At 41.2% G+C, this 14,267-nt stretch overlaps 1 protein-coding gene across 1 annotated transcript in view; it reads right to left on the bottom strand.

Moving 5' to 3' along the window:
- Positions 1–3,066: 3,066 nt before the first annotated feature.
- VEGFD (vascular endothelial growth factor D) overlaps positions 3,067–14,267 on the bottom strand; it is a 31,114-nt gene continuing 19,913 nt past the window's right edge. The window contains exons 3-7 of the mRNA XM_056329364.1: positions 11,705–11,895; positions 9,269–9,417; positions 7,849–7,946; positions 5,223–5,418; positions 3,067–3,734 (exon numbers count right to left, since the gene is read on the bottom strand). Of these exons, the coding sequence (XP_056185339.1) occupies positions 3,608–3,734; positions 5,223–5,418; positions 7,849–7,946; positions 9,269–9,417; positions 11,705–11,895 (761 nt within the window). The 3' untranslated portion in view covers positions 3,067–3,607. The remainder of the gene's footprint in view (positions 3,735–5,222; positions 5,419–7,848; positions 7,947–9,268; positions 9,418–11,704; positions 11,896–14,267) is intronic.

Below are 14,267 nucleotides of genomic sequence, written 5' to 3'. Positions count from 1 at the left end.
GGAAGTTGTTGTAAAAGAAAGCAGCTGTAAGATGCCTATGCTGCAGAGTGCTGCACAAGTGCAGTCCAAGCAGTAGGTGGGTCAAGGCTTCAGAAGGTGGTAGTGCCATTCCCTATCCTTTCTTTGACAGGAGTCAACAGAAGAGGAAGAATGGCCAATGCTCATACTCAAACAATTAGTTTGTGGGGCTAGGGAAAGATATGTTCCTGCGCAGATCAGTGTGAATCTGGTCAATTCAGAGCTCTTGGGTGTCTGTGCTTTCCTGCCCAGGACAGTCTCATACATTAGGCGAAGTGGAAGGGGTTGCATCCATCACGTGGAGTTACAGGGAAAGGTAGAGGACTGCATCGCTATCCTGGTGTGTGTGGTGTCCTGCAGCATGGGACACCGGCGAGAGGCATCTCCTTCCCCTGCCAGCCCTGACACAGTGAGTCTGCTCACCTCCACCTTGTTTTGTGACCTGGTGGACCAGAGGCAACTGGGTGACAGATTCATGGATTAATGGAGAGAAAAGGAGTTGTGTGAGGTCCTGTGCTGCACCAGGAGAGAAGGAACTGAGGGTGAGGTAGTGTGCACGTACTCACATGCGTGCACACACACCCAAGTCTGCTATCCTGCAAAGGTTTCAATGTGAGTTTTAATGTTGTGTACCAGAGTCGACAATCATATTTGAAGCTCAAAAAAGTATATTCATAGGGCTTCTGGGAATTAGGGCTAAGAATCTCTAAGAAGCATGAAGGTTATAAACTAGATAAATACTTAATCATGCTGGCTGCTTAAATCACTCTTGTTAGTGAGTGCCACCACAAGCAGTTTCCTTTTCTACCTTCACAGTAAGCCTAAGACCTGTTCTGAATGTGCTAGCTTTCTGGTACCTTGCTGCTGCAAAACAGAAATCCCTCACAGGTAAAAGAACATGTAGGGTATTAAATGTGAAAACAACACTGAATTTTTTGTTGACCTTCAGGTGTGGTTTTGATGATCACACATTCTCTAGCTTGAGTGTGTTTCTATCAAAAATATTTACCTAAGCATTTAACAAAGTGATCTGCGAGAGTTAAGCAAAAAATTTTGAGGTTGAGGGTTAAGTTCACCCAGAGGCTTAGGCTGGAAGAAGCCGATGGACACAGCAAGATCTCACTACTTCCCATTGGGTTGGATCTTCAGTCCTGAGTTAGACCTCCAGACACAGGTCAGTTTTTCAGTGGTTGAGGAAGGTGTGGAAACCTCAGAGCAGGGTTCACAGTGGTGGTGCTCAGCGATGGTACCTTTCTAGCCTGGGTAACCTGATGGCTATTGCACTCTCTTGGGAGTTTGGTGGCTCATGTTCAAATCCCCCTCTGCCTCAGTGAGAAAAGCATTTGAACATGGTTTTCAGCCCCTCAGTGACTGCTTTGTCTAAGAGTTCTCTGGAGCTGAAGCAGACTTATTTGTCTCTCAGGTTGGAGCAGTTCTGTTTTGTAAAAAATAGTTAATATATTCAGTGGGCAGGACAGAAAACTGAGGAAGTCTCTACAGATCAACATCGACAAGACTCAGACATAACTAATACAGGGTTCCAGCTGCTAAGCTTCAATTTAAGAAAAGCTAGGAAATGCAAAAGCCTGAACTCTTTTTACAGAATTTAACTGTTTAAATACTATTGTATAGCTTCACACAGAGGTGTATTTTGTACTCCATATGCCTCTGGTGCCACCAGTTAAGTGTCTGGTTTGCCTTTGCGGCTCCCTGGCTTTCTGAGGAATGTGCTGATGGTGTAGCCTATCAGTAAGACAACCACGAGGTCAGGGTGTCCCCAGCTGAGCTAGGTGAGAAGAAGTGATGGGGCAGTACATTCCTGTTATGAACCCTTGTATAGCTCAGGGACTTCACCCACCATGTACATATGTCTGAATGTAAAGCCTCTCAGAGCAGTGAGGGATATGTAGGAGTGTGCTTCTGCTGCCAGGCTGGTTCACCTGGTTTGCACTGGGGTCACGTACCCCTTCTTGTCCATGCAGAGTGCATGCTACTTGCATGTGGCCTTTTGCTCTAGAGGAAAACCTTCAGCACAAAGCCCAGTGCAGACCAGTAGGTTACCCTGCTGCAGAGGCTCCACCCAGTACACTCACAGGTCAGACTGTGTTGCTTGGTCAGAGGATGCCAGGCCAGTTCCCAACACAGATAACAAAACCAGCCTGCTGGTATGTTTGCACAGATGGCTTAGGAAGTGCTCAGAGCAGTCACCCAGGGTCAAATCCTAAATACCTTACTCGGACAAAAGACATGTTAAATTGTTTGGTTCTTTGTCCAACAATTCAATCAATCATACAGTATTTGCTTCTAATTTTATTTTAGAGCAATCTATTTTTTCCCTATATAAATATAAAAAATCTCAGATGCACATCAAAAAGCCATTTTCTATTCCCTGTGTTGTGTCAAGCTTTCCGTCTTTGTAGCAGTTGTTTCATTTTCTCTGTTCCCTTCATTCACAGTGCAGCGTAGAACTGGAGGATTCAGCAGAGGGGAAAAAATGATTCAGTCATCAAGACTATCACTTCCAGTTTAGGATTATTGCTCATAATATTTTCTCTGGGCTGGCTCAGCCCGGACTTCAGGGGCTCAGAAAATAATGCTGTTCCTGTACTTGATTGGTCTAAAACTGTTACTCAGGCCTCACACTTGAAAGGAATTTCAGTGCAAAGGAGATATTTTCGCAGTATGGTAAGCTGAAAGGAAAACCATCTTTCAGTGAATCGTACCTTTCCAAAAAATCACTGAAGAGTTAGTGCAAGGGTGGCTGTTAAGAGTTAGTACACGGGTGGCTGTTATCCCCTTAGGGAGGTTAACATGCTACACCAGGAACAAATAAACAAATCACACATGGCTGTCAGGCAGATGTGGGAAAAATGACTCTTCTTTACTGAAACTATTGGATCGAGTGACCTTGTCTCGACCTGGGTTTGGGCAGAAGCCAGTCCCAGTGGGACAGACATAAGAAGGCTGTACTTGAGATGGCTTTGGGGTTTTGCTTATTTTTGTTTTGTTGGGCAGAGTTTTAAAATAACAGAGAAAAATGAAAACCACTCGAATAACTGATGTATTTATTTTCTTATATACACTTAAATATGGCACATCTGACAGTAGTTGTACAATAAACTCAAAATGATAATCAAAGCTGGACAGTAGATCAAATAACTCAGTGCTGAACGTATTAGAAGCCAAATCCTGCACACTGAATTTCTGAAGAAAGTCTCACCCAGGAGCTGCATTAGCTAAGGATTGGGAGGCTAAGATTATCTAGTCTCAATTTCTGAAAGACTGACTGGTGACTGTAACTCTATTACCAATATACCAGCTTCATCTTCCACAACGTGACACTGAACTGGCACTTTCCACTCTTTCTCCCACGCAGCCAGCAATTCAGTGGTTGTTGTTACATCTTAGAGATCAATTACCAACGTCCCAGAGGATTCACCTGCAGTTAGTGATTACTCTAATAAATAAATGCAGACTGGATTCATTCTTTACTATTAAGGTGGAAGATGTTCATGTTTACTATTGTTTGAAAGTCAGTGACAGCTACTTTTGCAAAGCAGTGGATTTTCAGAGAACAGGGGAAGCTCAGTCAAGGAGTTTCTTTGCTTTGGGACCCATGAGAACCTCTTTTCTCCTTTGGACAACGACAGTGCCTGGAACACATTGGTTTTGCAGTTGGGCATGTTCTGGGTTGGGATGGACATTTGTCCTCACAGCTGTTAGATAAAGGAGGAAAAAGCAAAAAGAGAGAAGCATTGTAATTTAATTCTTCACTGTCACATTCTTTTTTTTTTTTTTTATTACTGAACACTGCAATGCTCTCTGGACAACATTTGGGAAAGTGTTGACACCCTACAACACAGTGACACAAGACTTTGCTGCCTGACAGTTCTTGTCTACAGAAACATGTCTTGCTGTGGTCCATTTGTCCACAGTCACAACCTAAGTAATGCTTTCATTTCTTGAGAGCAGTGAGGTCCAGAGCGTCAGCACTGGCTAATGCTGCCCTCAACTTCTGCAAAGTACCTTAGCTCACCTGATGCTTCAGCTTTGGTCCTCTAGGAATCCTGGGTATAAAAGTCTGGCTTCAAAGTCCTATGTCCAGATCATAGAAATTTCTAGAAGCCAAACTCATTTAAACAAATGATTGCATTGATCACCTCCCGCCTGTCTGAAACACATAAATGACCAAGTCTCTCATGCTCACTTTAATCTCTGGCGATTCTTTTTAGCTATTTTTATACTTGTTGTCAACGATTTTATGCTTGTCCTTATTTTCAAAACTGAGCCTAAAGGTGCAAAGGTTACTTCTTCCACAGCTGCTTCTCCATGAAGGAACCTACAGAGTCTATGAGAATGGACCCTGTGGGTGACCATTCAGTGAAGTGCAGCTCTGCTGAGGTACCCAGGGAAATTGGATGCTGACTGGCCATGGATAAACTTTCAGACCAAGCTACTGCATGCTCCTGGGTCTTTATGTGAACTAAAGCTTTCTGAGAAATTTGAAAAATAAACTAATGCATGAAAACAGGTAATTTAAGATGGCATTTTCTAAGTTTTGGCAAAGGAACCTCAAAACTAGTTACACAAAAGGATTAGGGAAATGCATGAAGTATAACAGCCCCAGAACAATTTTCCTGCTTCTCAGTGGAATCAGAGCTGATTGAGTGGGTTTGTATGTGTACAAAATTGCATTAGCTGTAGAAAATCACTTGCTCTGAGGACAAACTGAATAAGGAATGTGGTGTATGGTGTGTGTGCCAGCTGAGGGGGCCTTTGTCCCTGCATGTCCATGAGACTGCATTCAGCTGTCACACAGAACACAGGATGGGTTCTGCCTACCTACAAATGCAAAACTCAGTATCTCACTGTATCCCGTGTCACACAGTAATTTCAGTTGTGGCACATTTTTAACCATCACTCCCTTAAGACTGGGGGGGTGGGGGGAGGGGGGATAGGAATAATATTGGTAGTTGAATAGCATCCTTGTCCAGATTTCTTTTAAATATGTTAATTAAATAAACCTTAGACTCCTTCTGTGAGGTAAATATTGTAAATATCTCTGTTATTATTATCTCCTTAACTGCAGCAAGGTGTTTTATCCTGGGTAGACCTCCTAGCTAATTCAGCACTTGCACCTCCCACATCTATGCAAGCTAATTCAGATCTTGTAGCTTAGACACTGAATGACAAGGAGCACTTACCTGCAGGTTTCAGCATGAAATATCTTGTGTTTTAGAGCACAGCTCTCCTGGCTCTCCCTACACAAATAGCAGCTGCAGTTCTCTTTACTTTGAAAAAAATCTGTGGGACACTTCTGTCTACAGATGCATTCACAATTTTCTTCATCAAATTCCATATGTTGTCCACACATAGCCAGCTCAGCTAGAGGAGGGAGTCCTGCAATAGCACACACATCTTTTACCAGTAAGCTTTAAATCTCTAAATCCTGCTTTTGAAGAGACTAACTCTTTCTTTGCAATCACTAGGACTCACACATGTACTCCCTGATAGATTCTAGTCTTCAGAATTTCTGTGGTAAATTACAGTGCAGAAAAGGACTTGGGAGGATTAGGTTGATTATTTCACTTACTGTAATTCTGCTTTTTCTTGTGGGTTGAACCCTGTAGAAAAATACTTTATTTTTGGGCTGTGTATTAAAAGATCCTGGCATTACCTTTTGGAATACAAGATTCTTTACTGGAGAGCAGTTTTTTTAAAAAAAAAACAAAACAAACAAACAAACAAAAAAAAACAACTCAAAAAGGATTTCATTGATACCCATGACAAAAACGCACATTCATGCAAACTGTGACACTCGTCACTCGATGTACTTCATTATCCATATGCTGCAGAAGGTTTGCAAGAGTAATGCTGTGTCTAGTAAGGTGCGAGCTGGTGTAGTGCTTCCGTAAGGAGTATATGCACACTTGTCAGTTAAAGACAGAAGAAAATACTTTGTTTCAGAAACAAAACCCCAGCCAAGTGGATGCACTGTCTAATACTTCATCTATCTTCCCTCAAAATACACATCTGGAGTACAATATGAAGCTAATCCTAGCAAAAAAGGAACACATTTTGTGAAAGCTTTATTAAAATGCTAGCAGCACATCTCCGGTTAAAGGTCATGGCATGTGATGTGTCATTGGGAAGGTAATTTCCTGTAGGTTTACAATTAGGTCTTGGATTTAACCTATGGAATGTGGAATGTAACCTGCATCTGTGACCTCTGCAGCCTAAGCTCTGATCTCAGTGGCCAGAAAAGGCTTACACATTACTTGAAAGAAACCTTCATTATTATTTACTCAGTGCTGGAAAATCAATATCCAGGCAGAATAAAACCTAAGTCCTATTGGAAGGGAGGAGGAATCTGCCCCAAATTCTTGGAAGACAAACCCCTTCCTTGGGGTGATAAAGGTTGGCATGCGTGAAGTGGTGTAGAGTGTTTTGGTCTCACTTTATTTCAACCTCAAAGATAGATTTTAAGTTATTTTGTCCCAGTCACTGCCAAACACGATGTACTTCAGAGAATGATATTTTATCTGAGGAGATATTGAGTCTATGTCAACGAAAGCTATAATTCAACAAGCCACAGATTTTAGTGCTCCAGGCTGACCTTACACAACTCTAAGTTAAGAGGACACGGACTGTTCACAGTCCTTTGGACTTACCCTGAAATATAGAGTACTAATCCTTTAATGAGTGAAAAATCTAACTTGAGCTTACCTTCCTAACCAGAGTGAGAACAGATCCTACAGAAACCACTATGCAACTGATCTCTTGCTTATTAACATTAGGAGATTGTAAGCAACAGACCAGTTTATGAGGTTATTTAGTTTTATTTTAGCTTGCTAGTCTAGGAATTGCTTGCCAGCTTGCTTTTATTGTTGCCTTGGATGGTTTATTCTTTTGCTTGCTGCATGTAGGTTAAACCACAAAGGCAAGGTTCACTTCATTCTGTGTCCATCTTCTCTAGTGCTATGATAATTTTATTTTGACCGGTACAATTTCCTGAGAAAAACAATTTAAAAAAAAACTTTATACAGGAGGTGGAGAAATTTTAACTTCTCTTGATGTGTACTTCTAGGAAGTGTCTTTAGATTTACACAGTTACCCCCTAGAATAGTTCCTGCAAATTTCTTTGACAGATTAAAGTTTTCCAGAAAAAGCAGAGGGATAATGGAAGTAGTGAACACTTCTACAAATTTTACCCTCTTCCGTTTCCTTCCACAGACCTGAAAGGGTATACATGTGTGCCTCTGGGTATGTATGACATATCGGTTTGAAAAGCTTCCTAAACTTAAGACTATAATAAAAAGTAGTCAAATACTTTGAAAAGTCATATAATCTTTTGCACTGACTACAACTAACAGGCAGGACTGATTTTCCCTATCTTACTCCTGATAAAGGCTGTTCTTAAGAATGACCCACAATAAAGATTTAGCATCTTCCCTATGCAATAAATTCCAGGGTGTACTTTTTCTACAGTTAAAAGGTTTTCCATAATGCCTATCATACAATTTAAGGCCCATGTAAAATAAAAATGTACCCAAGGTACCTACGTTACTCACTCTTTTTAGTACTTTCCTATTACCTATTCAGGTTGTAAATATAAAGGGAGTAAAATGTCCAAGCAAAAAACGTGAGACGGGGATAAGCACATATGAGTGTTTATTTTCAGGTGAGTTTCTACACCATAAGCCAAGTCTGTCTAGGGATGTGGAGTCAAAAATGTAACTCTTTCAATGAAAAATTGGGACAAACCCAAAATGGAACATAAGCAGCCTGGAGATAGTAATCAAAAATGTCCGTTTGTATTTTCATCTTTACCTTCTCGTCTGTTGGGGTGCTGTACATCTACAACACATTCACATTTGTCACTATCCCAGATCCATCCATTATGACAAAGTTTGTTGGTAAAGGGGCAGCTAGAAGGAAAAAAAAAAACAACAACCACACAAAGAAAAGATAAGAATTAAAAAAAAAATATATAAATTAGAAGCATCAGTGTAATCATTTGGCAAAATGAGCCTGCTAGTATGCTGAGTCTGCCACTTGTACTATGTGAAGGTATGGCATCAGTGTGCATTACAGCTGCAAAAGAAAACCTTGGGACTGGATGGTTTTGCTGGTAAGGGTCAGCTGTCCAGCTCCCAGCAACTAGAAGTAACAGGTACAGCACCTATTTCAGATACACCCTTGAGGAAACAGCTACAATTTTGCAGCTCCACTTTTACATAAAACAGCTCTACCCCACCCAGGTTAGTCTTTGTTTTACAGTATTCATGCCATGCAACTATTCAATTTCTCCATGATGCCAGAAAGTGCAGCTCCACTTCAAATTTGTCCATACTTGAGGATGTACAGTGGACCGTTTACAAGGTCAGAGAAGCCAGTTTGACTTTTAGGCACTTTGCTCTCGAGGGGAACTCATAAACTGGAAGAAGGCTTAGGTTCTTCTGTATTTTTGTTGGAAGAGGATTCATAGCGGCCAGCAGGCTTTGTGAGGGCCGGAGTGACTTTGCTGAAATGCCACCTCTCCCCCAGCCCAGATGTCTAACTGAAAGGCAGTTATGGGGGCAACCCTACATGCAGGGCTAGACAGAGACATCTGAGCTGACTTTCAATGACGTGTTCAAGCTATCTGTGTTTCTAGAGTCTTTGTTAAATTAACATAGCCTGTTCTCACCAGGACTACAAGTATTTTTTACCGTATTTTGGAGTTAGATGTGAGATCACTTTTCTCCAGCCAATGAGCCTGAGAGTTGAAAACAAGGGTTGGACCAGAAAGTGAAAAGCCACAATTCACGTTGATTCAGATCCAACGTGCCATGAGGTATGGCAGAGGGCTTTAGCTTGAGCACAGCACTCTGTGTGCCCTGGCTAAATATTGCGTGATCAGAGTTGCTCGTGTTAGGCTGAAAAAGTCTATGCACATGTACTCAAACAGCTCCAGTAGAACATATTGCTAATATGTGCACTCTGAGTCCCTGCTCAAGCACCTGAATGTCTTAATGACTCCAGATGCTGCTAAACTAGCTTGCTGTTTGTTGGATTCTGATGTCCATTCACTTGAAATTCACCAGGTTTAGCTGAAGCTTTCTAAGCCCAAGTGATAATCATATTATTTGGAAAAACTGTTAGGATACCAGAAAGTGAATGGATACTATAATGGCCAGATCAGGACAAAATAGTTTTCATACTTTGGACCACACAACATGTGTAGGAGTTTCTAAAGGAGGGAACTTACCCATCTTCTTCTGGGTACTGGACAGATCTTCGTATGATGGTGTACTGATGGCGCGGAGTATTTGATAGACACTTACAGGCTGTGTGATTGGCAATTTTGATTGGCACGGGCTCAGGAACACTTGTCAAGGGAACTGAGATCTCAAAGAGCTAGGTGGGTGAAATAACATTTATTTTTCAGTTTCCATTATACAGTTAATATTTGGACTTTTAAATCTTATTCTTTGCCACCATTTTTCCCACCCTTGCTCCTTTCTAGATACGGTTACTATAGGTATAAATGAGCAGGTATGCCCACTAAGGTAGGAACTTGCCAAAACAGTGGTCCCAGTGCTGTATTACCAGCTATTAAACACCCAAGACCATTCAAAATCATCTGCAAACACACTCAAAAGACTTTTCTGGATGCTAGGGCCAAATGGAAAAGATATAGGCGATGGGAACTCTGTTCTCAGTTACATCTCAACCACTTAGGGAGACAGCTACTTAACTGTCCTAGGGTGTAATCACAGCATGCATCTTTAGGAGTCTAACTTAACCTCCACCCCCTCTTCCAAGAGGGAAGAAATGGGAATAAATAGAAGAGAGTTAATTTATTTTGCTTCAGCTGGGTTCCAGCAGGGAACCATCCTGAAAGTGTTTCTTTGTGGATGATAGCAGGAGCCTAAGGAGCCAAGCAGCCTACCTTCAGTGCATCAGAATTGTTTAGGGCAATCCGAGTAGCCTTGTGGAAGCCCTGGTTCCTTGGCAGCTACCTGTGGGAGCTGTTGAAGTGACCCACACCCTCTCTGCCCCCCCCCCTCCCCCCCCCCAGCCAGCTTCCTTCCCATGGAAGCCAAAACATAGGGACATCTCTGTGTGCCAGCATGTCTTGGCTTAATGCTGCATCCACATGCAGGGACTGAGTATTCCTAAGCCAAACTGCTTAGATATTTAAAGTTAGGTGTCACACTGTCTAACTTTAAGTGGCATGAATATCCTTCAGTGGATATTCATTACCAAAGAAAAACCAAAAATCCCACATGCTTTCACCAATATGGGAGCAACCCCATTCATTTTAGAGGAGTAAATCTGGACTGATGGTGATGTGTCCAGTAGTGGAACTTATCTGAGGGCTTTTGAGGGAATTGTTATTTTGAAGGATGCTAAAGGAATGTTACACGCTGCAAAACTGCAGGTTTTCAGCAAACTTATGAACTGCTCCTCCAAAACCACATAAATAAATAAATACTTTTTACCCTGACCTAGCTCCCTGAGCATATCAGATGTCTTTTATGTGTGGCCAACCGCTCATAACAGCTTTCTTCCAGTGTGGAATAAAAGCAATTAATGAACATTGACACAACAAAAATGGGCCCTGATTTGTTTTACTCCAGCTCTATTCCAGTACAACCAGACATAGTGGAATTACATTCCAACAAACCTGAAACAGATACGGAAGTGAATTTGACCTGCTTCCCATGAGGACTTCAATTTTATTTTTAAAACAGCCGCCCTTGATCTTTGTTCTGATTTTTAAAAAAGCCTATTTCATAAGTAGAATTTAATGTAGTCAAAAGGTGTTATCACTGTGAGTAGGGATGCACAAGGTGAAGATTCATTAGAAAGGAGCAGTTTCCTGTCCTCCTTCTGTAGGTATAAACACAGATGGTTCCATCTGTAAGGCTGATTGAAAGTACTAACCTTGGAGCTCTGCTCAACCACCCACTGGAGCAAGATGGCTCTGTACGTAGACCCTAGAGGGAGTCTACAGAAAGAAGCTCTCTGGCTACTCTCTGTGTCCTCGCTTTTTGGCGTTGGTCATTAACACAGATATTTGTCACCTGTTGCACCTAAGCAGTATCTGACTACGGGTTTAAACTTTTTTTTTCAAAGTAGCTTGTGATTTGGGACATTTAGATCCTGAGGCATTCAGATTGAGAGCGTCTGGTGTCTCCTGCTGAAAATGTCTCCGCTTTAGGCTCACGAAACTGCCCATCCAAAATTATTAGCCAGCCCTTTTGGCATTGACGACAATTTTGAAAATGCAGTGCTTGGACTCCTGGCCTCACACGGCACAATTTCTCAGAGTTTCTCTTAATCCTTTGGTGCAGGGGATACCCATAAGCCAATATTCTCAAGAAGCCCCAGGTCCAAGTAACAATATATTAAAGAAGAATTAAACTCCTTAATATAATGGGAGCCTACGGTCACTTTCTCAGGGCCTGATTTTCCATCTTTACACATACATATCCATTTTTTATTATGCAAATGAATGTAAAATGCTATTATTGCACATGTCTGCATTCAGTCCACATGGATAAAAATTAAATCTTCAGTTTGTTATGATAGTGCAGACAGATCTTTCATAACAGGATTTCAGAAACCATACGTTCTTCTTCCCCTCACTTCTTGGAGAGCCAGGGTAAAACCAAAACAGATGAATAGTCTCATTTACCGTTTTTGACACGTAAGTTGTACTTGTATTCATGCAGCTCAGACTCTCCTCATTGCAGCAGCCTCCACATCTGAACACATTCACACAGGGAGGCTTGAAAAATTTGTTGGTTGTTGTGCCCAGCTCTTTGGCAACTTCCACACAGGTTTCCCTTGGCACGCATTGAGTCTTTTGCCATTCCTCATCTATGACTGGAGAAAACACCATTTGTATGAGCAATCACGGCAAAGCTAAACCTTTGATTAGTGAAGCAGAAGCATTATATAAATAAAAATGAAGTGCTGGCAGGCCATTTGCACTTACTTGGATCGATTTGCACTTACTTGGATTGATCTAAGCACCAGAGAGAGTCTGAATGCAAGATTATCCCAGTAACTTACACCAGCTGCACTGGCACAGAGGTCGGTGTATTTATCCGCCTTTAGCTTCCAACATGGATGACCAAAATCTCCATTAATTCCAGTGGGTTAAACAGAGCTGCATCTATTTTCCCTAGCTGAGAGTCAGCTCTACAGTGTCTATCTGACAAAACTGGCCCGCACCCTGTCCTCGTACTCTCCAGGGCCGACCTCCTTACTGCCATTTTATCCTCTCTTTGTGTATACCCCACCACAGACTTAGCAGACCCTGGGCCTGACTGAAAAGCACATTAATGATTAACAGATTCTGGTCAGAGAGCATTAATACTCCTACTGGATGTCAGCCAGTAAGCACCGTTCCCAAAATGTCTAATGGAATCCAAGACAAACATTCTCACACCTCAGTACCATCAGGGGGTTCAAGTTTGAATAACAAGAATATGAATTCAAGCGTGATTTATCTATTCAAAACACAGTGGCATCTTTCAAATACTGAATTGTTATAGCCTAGTAATTTATTTTAGACTGATCTGTCAAATTCCGACTGTGGGAAGGAATAATATGTTAAGTGACTGAACCAGAGGGAGAGAGCAGTGACATTTACGTAATATTATCTAAAGTCTTGTTAAGAGGTGGCCCTGCTCTTTTTGTCTTTTGCTTACCTGATTCAAGTTATGGAATTACTTGAGAGTCATGAATGCTTATGCTTTAAGTCCTTCTCAGAATTATGGAAAACATTTTTCCTGTCTGTCCCTCCTCCACCAGGCTTCTAAAAGTTCAAAAGCAACTTCTGTACTCTTAAGAAAATTGCTTTCTCTTCCAATGCAGTCCACTTCTCTACTATTGTGCAAGCAGTGCGTACATTTACAGGGAAGTTCTGGGAAAAGAAAATCTTGAATACTTTTAATCTACATGCGATACTTTGTCTACAGATGAGCATTTATTTCTCTCTTTCCTACATGACTTTCCTTTTATTATTGTTAATTTTTTTTCAACTGAATGTGTATATTTAAATCAGTTTGTTCATTCCTGCAAAGTCCTTTCCCAGGGTTGATTAACTCCACTTTCCAGTCATGGAAAAATACAAGACATAAGAGCTTGGTGTCCAAATTCTGATTTTATAGCATAAATTAAGAGAAGAATCACTAAAATCAATAGAATTTTCCAGAGTTATGTTTGTCTATCAAAACAGCAATCTAATCCTAGGCCTTAAAATAGAAAATAAAGTGTTTGCCAAACTCACTAAGGTATGTACATGTAATCACCTCAGATGTCACTTCAATGAGTGTAAGCAGCGATGACCTTTCCAACTGCACACATCCTCACTTTATTAACCACTTTTTAGCAGAAGGGCCATTATAGGAAGGGGTGATCAAAGAAGTAGGTGTCACATTTTGTTCAGAAGCACTGTGGTCATGCTGATTTTTTCTGTGAGCAAGCACAGAGCAGCTCCTGAGAAATTTGGCTCTGATACAGACTCCAGCTTGAAAGCACTGCAGTGCTAGGTGAGCTGAGCTGCTCAGGAGAGACCGTGGTTACACGGGGTGACACAAGCTTTCAGAGAACTCATCATTGAAGTTCAAGAAAGGAGGAATAAAGTCCTGAATTCACCCTGCTGGAGTTTGGGGTGCTGTGGAAGATGGTCTAGCAGTGAAAAAACAAGAAGCTTTGACCCAGCCTTCTCATCAAAACACTTTATTAAAACAAAACAGATGCCCTTGGCAAAGAGGTCAATGCTTAATGACTGGGAAGGGTGTGGGAAAGAAATACATGTTTATGGGCTTGGGTTTTTTTAAAAGGAGCTTTAGTACCTTGAACATATTAAGATATTAGAACAAAAGTAGTTTCTGTCTTGGGATAATTCCACTGTGGATTGAAGAACGGAGAAGATGACCCAATAGGGTTTTTTTAACTTAAATTTCCATGGCTTGACTTTGAATGAGAAAACGGACATCTCTGTGCCTAATATTAGACTTTTAAATGGAAAACAGAAAACACTTAACAGATGTTCCAAGCAGAAAATTACACCTATATGACTATATAGTCATCTGACTTTATTACCTGAACAGTTACATTATCCTGCCATTTTAAAAAGCCCATTGCAATATGCACAGGGTAAGTAACACTTGATAACATCATCTGTTGTATTGCTGTTTTCACAAAAGGAACATTTTATTTTTTCAGAAATGCTGGTGCTTACTAAA

This window comes from Falco biarmicus, chromosome 2, assembly GCF_023638135.1.
Source record: "Falco biarmicus isolate bFalBia1 chromosome 2, bFalBia1.pri, whole genome shotgun sequence".
Classification (NCBI taxonomy): Eukaryota; Metazoa; Chordata; class Aves; order Falconiformes; family Falconidae; genus Falco; species Falco biarmicus.
Note: the sequence above shows the minus strand (reverse complement) of the source record. Positions and strands in the feature narration are given on the sequence as shown.